This window comes from Ascaphus truei, chromosome 1 (assembly GCF_040206685.1).
Source record: "Ascaphus truei isolate aAscTru1 chromosome 1, aAscTru1.hap1, whole genome shotgun sequence".
NCBI classification, from domain to species: Eukaryota; Metazoa; Chordata; class Amphibia; order Anura; family Ascaphidae; genus Ascaphus; species Ascaphus truei.
In genome coordinates this window covers 405217156-405227699 of record NC_134483.1, presented here as the reverse complement: position 1 = coordinate 405227699, position 10544 = coordinate 405217156, and the positions used below count along the sequence as shown (strand labels likewise).

The 10544-nt window shown below is 44.6% G+C and overlaps 1 protein-coding gene across 7 annotated transcripts in view; it reads left to right on the top strand.

Annotated features, from left to right (window-relative positions):
* Positions 1 to 3450: 3450 nt before the first annotated feature.
* The window catches only part of TMEM131L (transmembrane 131 like), a 147019-nt gene continuing 139925 nt past the window's right edge, over positions 3451 to 10544 (top strand). For 4 of the 7 annotated variants that reach the window (XM_075613116.1, XM_075613112.1, XM_075613108.1 and 1 more), the window contains exons 1-3: positions 3454 to 3734; positions 4471 to 4541; positions 7989 to 8036. In XM_075613116.1, coding sequence (XP_075469231.1) covers positions 3617 to 3734; positions 4471 to 4541; positions 7989 to 8036 — 237 coding nt within the window. In that variant the 5' untranslated portion in view covers positions 3454 to 3616. Of the gene's footprint in view, positions 3735 to 4470; positions 4542 to 7988; positions 8037 to 10544 lie in introns of all 7 variants that reach the window. The other 3 variants (XM_075613122.1, XM_075613119.1, XM_075613130.1) reach the window with 2 other exon arrangements.

Sequence of the window (10544 nt, the reverse complement as noted above, 5' to 3'; positions counted from 1 at the left end):
GGGCGAAGGGGGAAAAATCACCAGATCTATAGTACAGTGGAGCGTTGGAGGAGCCCCTCAGTTCCAATTCCGTATAGACTCTAGTTAAAAAGAAATGGCTAGGCGGAATTTATTTTTAAAAGGTACACGTTTTAATAAAAAAAAAAACATAAAGGGAGAGACTGTTCTCATAATGATTTTTAAGAACAAAAAATAAGGTAGTGATATATCCGGTAGGGCGAAGGCCTGATGTAGTAGTGGCTATTCATGGTTTTAAATGTTCTGGGGCTGGAAAACAGGAATAGAACCTAAGGCTGGGGCCATGGTACCGCAGATCGTGCGGACACGTCCACACACTGAGCGAACAGACTGCCTTAAGGCAGTGTTTGCGTCCATGCGGCGTGCGCGCGGAGGCGGGAGGGGGCGTGCGTTGCACAAGAAATCAGATCAAACTGATTTCTTGGTGTGACAGGCCGGTCACGTGAGCTCTGTGACGTCACTGGCACACCCGTGGACGGCGCACGTACCATGGCCAAAAAAAGCTGTGTGTGCTGTGCACGCGCATAGTAAGTGAAACTTCTTTGACTTTTGTCACAGAAATTGTATTTGTGTTGGTGATGTTTTAATTAAAAATCAAAATATAATTTCATTGACAAAACGCAAATAAATTTGACTTATAACGCGCGTGCTCGGCACACATCCCTTGTATTAGCTATTTGCAGTGAATTCCTTGTGTGTATGTGTGTCAGTCAGTGAGTGTTTGTGTGTGTATGTGTGTCAGTCAGTGTGTGTGCGTGTGTATATGTGTGTCAGTCAGTGTGTGTGTGTGTATGTGTGTCAGTCAGTCAGTGTGTGTGTATGTGTGTGTGTCAGTCAGTGTGTGTGTATGTGTCAGTGTGTGTGTGTGTGTGTGTGTATGTATGTGAGTCAGTGTGTGTGTGTGTGTGTATCAGTCAGTGTGTGTGTGTGTATGTGTGTGTCAGTCAGTGTGTGTGTGTATGTGTGTCAGTCAGTGTGTGTGTGTGTGTATATCAGTCAGTGTGTGTGTATCAGTCAGTATGTGTGTGTGTGTGTGTATCAGTCAGTGTGTGTGTGTGTGTGTGTGTGTATGTGTGTCAGTCAGTGTGTGTATGTGTGTGTCAGTCAGTGTGTGTGTGTATGTGTGTCAGTCAGTGTGTGTGTGTGTGTATGTGTGTCAGTCAGTGTGTGTGTGTGTGTGTGTCAGTCAGTGTGTGTGTGTGTATGTGTGTCAGTCAGTGAGTGTATGTGTGTGTCAGTCAGTGTGTGTGTGTATGTGTGTCAGTCAGTGTGTGTATGTGTGTGTCAGTCAGTGTGTGTGTGTATGTGTGTCAGTCAGTGTGTGTGTGTGTGTCAGTCAGTGTGTGTGTGTGTATGTGTGTCAGTCAGTGTGTGTATGTGTGTGTCAGTCAGTGTGTGTGTGTATGTGTGTCAGTCAGTGTGTGTATGTGTGTGTCAGTCAGTGTGTGTGTGTATGTGTGTCAGTCAGTTGTGTGTGTGTATATCAGTCAGTGTGTGTGTATCAGTCAGTGTGTGTGTGTGTGTATCAGTCAGTGTGTGTGTGTGTGTGTGTGTGTGTGTATGTGTGTCAGTCAGTGTGTGTATGTGTGTGTCAGTCAGTGTGTGTGTGTATGTGTGTCAGTCAGTTGTGTGTGTGTATATCAGTCAGTGTGTGTGTATCAGTCAGTGTGTGTGTGTGTGTGTGTGTGTGTGTGTGTGTATGTGTGTCAGTCAGTGTGTGTATGTGTGTGTCAGTCAGTGTGTGTGTGTATGTGTGTCAGTCAGTGTGTGTATGTGTGTGTCAGTCAGTGTGTGTGTGTATGTGTGTCAGTCAGTGTGTGTGTGTGTCAGTCAGTGTGTGTGTGTGTGTATGTGTGTCAGTCAGTGTGTGTATGTGTGTGTCAGTCAGTGTGTGTGTGTATGTGTGTCAGTCAGTGTGTGTATGTGTGTGTCAGTCAGTGTGTGTGTGTATGTGTGTCAGTGTGTGTGTGTGTATGTGTGTCAGTCAGTGTGTCAGTGTGTGTATGTGTGTCAGTGTGTGTGTGTGTATGTGTGTCAGTCAGTGTGTGTATGTGTGTGTCAGTCAGTGTGTGTGTCAGTGTGTGTGTGTCAGTCAGTGTGTGTGTGTGTATGTGTGTCAGTCAGTGTGTGGGGAGCGGCGTCCATTACGTGACGTCACTTCTGTTTCACATTTCGTCTCCCATCTCTCCAGTTTTGTCCCATCAGGACTAGGTGCCACTAAAGAAGTTTCACTTCAAAAAACGCACCCGCTCAAAGCGGGTGACGTTACGGCCGCACACGCCTCCGCCCTGGCGAAGGCACCGTGGCCCAAGCCTAGGGCTGGGTCCCCGCTGGCCCTGACCGCGCTCATGCTTGAGAGCGATGACGTCACCAACTCTAAGCATGAGTGCCGGGTGTCCTGTATATTTTGCGCGCGTAGGGGCATTGGGGGCATGTACCTATGCAGTTACAAAGTTAGCATAACATTTTCATGGTGCCCACTGCAATTTATGATGTATTTATGCAGCACCTGAAGCTGTTTAACCCCAGAACACACACACACACACACACACACACACACACACACACACACACACACACACACACACACACACACACACACACACACACACACACACACACACACACACACACACACACACACACACACACACACACACACCATACACACACGTTAACGCACTAAAATGTATACACACACAAAGACACTAGTATATATAGTAATCACACTAATATATATATATATATCTGGATCAATATCCCACAGTTGATGTAACGTGAGTGGAAATGAAGGCATTTACACCGCTTGGGTAAAGCTGCCTCCATCCCCCTGTATTCTCAGGAGCGGCTGTCACTCCCCCTGCTTGGGTGATTGTCTCATTGTCATTGTCTTGGATCCCCTGCAAGCGCAACGTTCCACCCCCCCCCCCCCCGGCGCGCGCTGGCACGTGCACACACTCACTCTTTATTTACCACAGGCACAGGGTGATGTTGTTAGGGATGCCCCATCATCATACATTGATTTCCCCACTAAACTATTATACGTTTCATGCTTGCTGTGTCAGTGCAGGGGTTAAGTCTGAGTTAACGTTTTTAATGTTGTCATTTTTCTGCACTCAGTGGGCTAGGTCAGTACCAAAGAACTACAAAAGTCGTATATACATACTGCATATAAACATATATAATCATATACACCAACTATAAATCCATTTTTAGCAACTGCACCCCTCTAGTAAATGTGTTGTATTACGTTGCATAGCAACTGGGTGCCTATGACTATTTCTGTAGGTGGCTGAAGAGGAGTTTTTTTTTTTACATGCTTGAGGGTGGGCACCACACATTCCTGCTTTGTTTTGTCCATGGAAAGGCAGCACCGCCCTCTGGGTGCACTGACAGAGCAGCGCGTACACCGGCAGCACTGCCCGCGTGTGCTAGTTCACACAAGGATAGAGATCCAGAGCGTGCAAAGGGGCGCGCTCACAGGCAGGCAGAGGGAGGCGCGGACCCACGTGTGCACGGCGCGCCCCGGCTGCTGCTGCTGCTGCTGCTGCCGAGCTGTGTGACATCCGAGCGAGCGCAGAGCCCGAGGAATCGCAGCATGGCGGGGCTGCTACACCCGCACAGGGGCAGCCACTGCTGCACCGCCACAGCCGTCAACATCATGCTGGGGGTCTTCCACGTCCTCCTACCCTGCTTCCGACAAGGAGGGGGGCAAGGTGAGCGAGCAAGGGGGACGCAACACATGCAAAAAGATGCACAATAGAGACAGGGGAGGTCGGTGCACGCCTCCCTGATGTTGAACCTTTGCTGCGCGGAGGGGCCTTCGCTGTTCAGCGGGATTGGATTGTGCTTGGATGGAAAGGAAAGGGGCCTATTTTGAGGCTACATGGATCTGTTTTTTTTTTTAGGGAGTTGCATTGAGTTTTCAGTCAGGTGGAAGGCAAACTCGTGGAGCCCGTGTACCCTGCATTGTTGTTGTGCATAGCCACGTTTGAGCTGATCCAACACTTGGAGGATCTTGATTATGCAAGTAATGTGGACAGGGTGATGGGGCACTCAGGGCATGAGGTGCCACCAGGTAATGGAGCCTCGAAGTCAAGGGGATGTTATCTTCTGGGATCCCAACCCCTGGGTGCTTTCATACATGCACGGTAGCAAACAATGCCTGGGAATTCCTTGTGTGCACAAGATCATTCCCCCCCCCCCCCCAGATATTATTTGTGGGCTCGGCCTCGTGCGTAGCATTTTATAATGCATCTGAATAGGTGAAGCAATCCGGACGAGTTTTAAATTAAAAAAACGCATTAATATAGATATTGTAGTGGGCCGCTGAGCGAATTCAATCGTGTGCATGAGAGGGCATGGAGACAGGCCATGCTGGTCTCTTTAGTCATCTGCCAGATGATACAAATAAAATGGGCTCTTGTGTTTTTGTGTTTCTGCCCCCTCTAGTGATCGAGCCGGTTCCCAGCATGGTGGAGCTGTGGCAGGCCGAGGATGCAGAGCTGATGCTGCCCGCTCAGGTGAGAGGCACGAATGGGTATGCATGTGGAAGGGGGCTGGGATGGGTATGTGTGAGGACAAGGGATGGGTAATAGGTGAGGAGCTGGACCTGCCCACAGAAGTGACAGCTTTGGACATTAGCAGCATGATAAAGTTGCCTTGGTGATGATATACATGGGATTATGGAATGAAATGTTCCACACATATGCCATTACCGCAATAAAGAAAGTAGCAGGAGAGAATTACCAGGAATAGAGAGAATCCTTTACACCGTGAAACCCATGTTCACAGATAATTTGATAATGTCTTCACCCACAAGGGTCTGGTAATACATGTCAGTAACTATTGCTATGACAGTATGCAGTTACTCCACATTTTAATCTTGTGAAGGGTCTTCACGAAAGGAGAAGTTGTAATGTTATAATAATAGTCCTTGCTTAGTGAGTGCTGTTGTGTGGTACAAGTGTAAGTATGATGGATATTTTGACATTTTGCACTTCATTACAGGTCGCACTTCATTACAGGTCTGTAATTCCTTCCCCTTTGAGGTACGGGGTATTTAGCTTTGTTGAATAGATCTTTAAGGTTTGCATGTGGAACTTGCAAACCCCCAGAATAGTGATTTGTCTCTGTAAGCAACATTGGTGTATCTAAAACAGAACAATGGGGTCTACATGTGAAGCAGTCTCTGTTAATATGGAGCATCTGTGTAAAATCTTAAACAAAAAGATTGGGTTACACTTTTGGATGGTTGACGCCAGCTGATGACTGGTAACTTAATTGATGAATGAATATCTGTGTGAAATCGTAACAAATTGTGCAAATATAAGTACCATTGTGATCTGTTTGAGAAGAACCTCCTTGCGTTATTCCTCTTATTGCTCCAGCGGACCACTTCTTCTATTGCTTGATGAAGCAAGTGGAAGGTAAATTGCCACAAAGCAGCTTATTTCAGAATTTTACTATAAGAGCTCTGCATATTCAAAATGTTTATTTCAATTGTTTAACTCCAAAGCAGTCAGTTTGTGAACATATACGGTAGGTTAGGTACGGTATGGTCATTCCTACTTCCCAGTGGTTTCAGATGCACCTTCCGTGATTCTTGCTAAACTCCTGTATGTAGTGTGCACCGTTAAAGGATTTTACATTTTGTTTCTCCTAGTTAAATTTGAGCATACTGTACGAGTTGGGGTACAGGATAGTTTTTAAGAAGTTGTGCAACACAAAGCTAAATGTATTTATTTAAAAAAAATTTTTAATGGTAAGTCGGCAACCAAAGATTTGAAAATGAATTGATTGGAGTCTGAGGGGAGACGCACTGCCAGCTCTTTTGGCGTTTTGCGATACTGGCCTTTATGTTCCTGTGCTTCATAAGCTGATATTAGATTATAAGCTTTTCTTGTCAGGGTTTTATGTCTGAGTTGTTCTGTGTGCAGCACCGCATACACTGGCATCATTATGTAAGACTATCCATATAAACTAATGAATGGGATCTGAAAATGATGAGGTCGCAAACTGCCCTTCCCCCAAACATCCGCTCTAGCATCACCAATGATGTCTTTGTGCCAGATTGCTTGTGACAAAAACCCAGTTGCTGCCATGTACTGCACCAGTAGCCAGGTGGGAGAGGGGCCCATGTGATGGCAGCCTGCAGCACCCACTGCCAGATAAGAATATGGTGTGTTTCAGTCGGGCACTCTCTGCACGCCTTAAACACACACTGAAATAATAATTTATTTTCTTTGTTATGATTAGTTTAGAGAAGTAGCCAGTGCTTAACAAGCTGGCCTTTGAAGTGGGGAAGCGTGGCTTTTTTCTATATCTCCAAGTATTTCAGGTATCAGAATTTTAGCCTGTTATCTATCCAGAGCAGATGTCACATTGTGCATGTGCGCCCTGCACATTTTAGGTGCTGCTATTAAGAAAGGAACAGAGTTCATCCCAGCAGCTCTGAGTATGCTCTATTTCCAAGCTGTGTTTCTAATGCTCCCATGACTTTCGCTCCTGCGGGGAAGGCGGTGTAACCATGTCGCTTTCCCAGGACACATTCCAAGAAGGTGCACTGCCGCTCCAAACACAGCTTGGGAAGAGGCGGCTACAACATCATCATTTAAGAGACTGAGAACTGTCAAGCCATGAACCAATTAACTCACTGCTAGGATGGCCAGTTAACACTATTCCTTGTCCCTCTGGTAACGAAAGGGTTAATACCAAAGTTACTCAGCTTTTATCGCTGATCTATTTAATAAACCTTCGCTTTATTTGTTTTAGTTTATCCAAATTAAGATGACTCTTTTGTAATATATTTCGAATTAACTGTAAGCTGAAAAACCATATTGCTTTTGTTCATGGGGAAGGTCTGTTTAAGCTCTGGAGGGACCTGCAATGCTTTGCACGGCAATGCACTTCAGAGCTGCAATTCTTACCTTTTTTTTGCTTTTGAGCTTCTGCTTTTCTCCCCCGTAACCCCCCTGACCGTATTGTGAGTTGTGACCATGGCCACACGTCACGACAAGCCCATTAACCCAACTCTCTTCATCCTGTTCCGCTTCATTGCGATGATAGCCTTTGTGTGATCAGATTACCAGGGAGATGGTGTGTGCACGTTTGCTGGAGCTGGGAAGCTGTCGCCCCCCCCTTTGCTGTCTCTATGTAATTGGGAGCGCGCGGTCCCACAAAGGGAGAAGCTTACTGTACTACCATGTCCTCAGCAGGGGAGAGGTGGAAATGTGTACTCTTTGATGTACTCCCTAAATTCCAGTGCCAGGAGTCGAGCTTGGAATTATTGTCATTTTCAGGAATTGCTGTTGGGGTGAATGTTAGGTTGGGGGTACCCCCTGCATGCAGTTTTTTTTAAAGCAGCGTTTAATATTCAGGATGATTCACCACCTTGAAGTATTGTTTAACAGGAAGATTTTGTTCCCCCCCCCCCTGAATGCCCCCCTTTCTAGTACTAAAATGTATTTACGTTTGTGAGAAGCGCTGTAAATAAACATTTTCAGTCCATGGAAATTACAGTGTGACTTTCATTTTTGTGCCTGAGGCAATGAGAAATGAGGCAGTTCTCCCGCTTCAGACAATATTGTTATCGCTAAACAACTCCTTCTGTACGTCGATGCTGAGAATCTTTGCATACACAGCCCTACACAGCATATTTAGTGCAGGGATTTTGCAACCTGGTTGTGTCAGTCTTTGGCCTGGAGTGCCTTATTTCTAGAACTAAAAAGACTTCAAGGGTTATGAACAAGGGATACTCAGACATTTTTTTTTATTGTTGCTGCATAAATACATATTTACAGATATATAAAATAGTTCTGACATAAAGCGACATTACATAAAGGGGTAGTTTTTTGCACATTTGGTTTAAGGGTCTGCCCAGTTAATTTTTGCTTGGGGTCTAACCTGTTACTGTGAAGGATTCTGATTTTAACTGAATAACACCAGTGATTGATTATCTTGCACTTCAGGTTCAAAACGATAGAAAATGGAAATTAGGCTCAAGTAGCTCAACCAAGGTAAGGAGGCAAATGCAACATCAGTGCACTAATAAACACCAAATTCAAATGTATCCATTTAAAAAAATAAAATTAAACCTTTTTTTTTTATCGTTGTATAAAATAAAAACACCAGAAAAATATAAATAAACACCAAAAAGTGGAATCCCTTTCTTTACTTTACTATGATAACCAGCAGCATGAATGACTTTGCACTTGTTCCACGGACTGCATGGTGAGGAGGGTTTTGGAAGGGCTGCTGTACAATCACAACTGTTCTGTTAAAAAAAAGATACAGTGCCTCATACGTCCAAAATAAAGCAATAACATTTATATTTAGAAAGGAAAGTTTTATTCAGGGATATATCAAATAAGTAAACATGGGAAAGATGTTGATCCAGGAAGTAATCTGATTGCCAATATTTGGGGTCGAGAATGAATTTATTTTCCCTCTGATGGACGATATGTCACTGGGGTTTTTGTTCGTCTTCCTCTGGATCAATATACTTTAAGTACGGTTATAGGATAAAGTTTGTCGTCTACATTTAGCACAGGTTGAACTTGATGGACGCATGTCTTTTTTTTTTTTTTAAACCTCATCTACTATGCAACTATGTGTAAGAAGTAAAATCTGAGTAATTTACATATATATTTTTAAATACAAAGCATACTTTATACATTTTGTTTTCTCCGTTGGTAAACATGTTGTGCAGAGACATGGAAGGGTTTTGATATCTGGTGACTCCCTTTTGGGTGATGTCACTGTGCTGAACAAGGGATTGCACAGGTACACTCCACTCTCACGCATGAGTGCACTATTTTCAGAGGCAAATAAACACATGAAACAACGACAGTGTCCAGACAATGTAATATTCTTTTTACCTTTTGTGCTTGTTTGAAAGTGGCAGACCCTTTGTTGAGAACTACCTGGTAATTAATATGCTGGTACTATAGTCTCCTACTTAAGTAAGACGTGGGGTAATATGCAGTTAACAATGCCAGTGGCTTCTATTCACTTGAATTGAGGTTAATGCATCGTGAACTTACTTTTACACCTTCTCACTATATTGTAGGGGTGCGTGCGCAAACTATTCCCCCTGCCTGGCCGCCCCTGGCTCGGCTCCAGCATCATGCGACGTCACGGCAACGCGTGTTATTTGACGCCGGGTTGCCATGGCTATGCGTCACCCGACACAAAGGTAAGTGAACTTACAGAGGCCTCGCGCGTTCCACCGGCATTTTATTGCCTTCCGGGAAGCGCGGGGCCTCTGTAACCACTGCGCTCCCCTCCAGAAAATATTGCGTGCCCCCCAGTTTGCGCACCCCTGCTATATTGAATATGGACCATTGTTCCAATATATGATACTTAAGCATAAAAAAAAAACATTTTTGTCTATGACCTCCCCCATGCCTGAACTTTCTTAGCAGTGTAGTGCACTGAGAAACAATGCAATGCATGTCTGTCATCTGTCTCTATAATCTCTCTCATGTGTGGGTACAATGACAGTGACACATTTAAGGACCCAAAACACTTTTTAGTAGTGGTGGATAGACTGTGGCCCCCACAACATTTGGTGAACAGGTTTCTACTTAATATTACATGATTTTGCTGCCTTTTGTATGGTTGTTTATACATTCAGGTTTTACGGCTCACCATGAAGTGTAAATGACTTGTCCCTCTTTAATGCCACAAAACGGGGACATATGGCGCTTTAAGATGTGACGGCCTCACTCTTGAGAGAGTGACTAATTATATTGGGTTGTCCATCCCTGCTTTATAGTGTAGCATTTTTGTAGTAAAAGAGCTCTCATACTGTAGAGCTAGAAACCTCTTAACACAAGACCGTTCAGCAGTGCGTGGCTGATCTGTGACAGGTGGCTTTTTAGATCCAAATCCAGTCGTTTCAGTTGACATGCTATGTAGATGTGTGTATTTATTTGACGAGTAGAGCTGAGTATGTCAGGTGGTCCTTCACATTGAAGTGGTCTGCAGTTTGGCAGTGTTGGAGAAACTCTGCTGTAGCGTGTTCAGCAGTTGACTGATGCCACTTGCTCTCCCTGTCTACTGTTTTCTGCTTGGAAGTATTAGCAGGTGCAGACTCTTCCAGTATTCATATTGGTGAGGCATGGGTTAGTATATGTTATATATGTGCTCTGCTTGGCAGGGGCCTGCCAGTAAAGGCTACTGTAAAGGTGTAGCAAAGTTCCACTTTTTGAGTCATTGATTAGTGTGGGAGGTGCTATGGCACAGTACAGGTCCTTTGCCTTTTAGTGAGAGCATTTCCCCCAAAGCATGAGCTGCTGGTTTCTATATTTCATTGCTAGAAGGGCTTTTAAGGCTAAATATCATGGAAGCCACCTGGAGTTGCTCACGTGGGTGTATTTCAGTTCATGCTTGTTTTCTTTAATGTACTGTAGCAACTAAGCAGCAGCAGCAGCAGCGGGAACTGCTTCCATGGATTCATTGCAGGAATTTCCTGGAAACTCAAAACCATATGCATATGTTACTCAGTGATTTGCCTGTTAAAA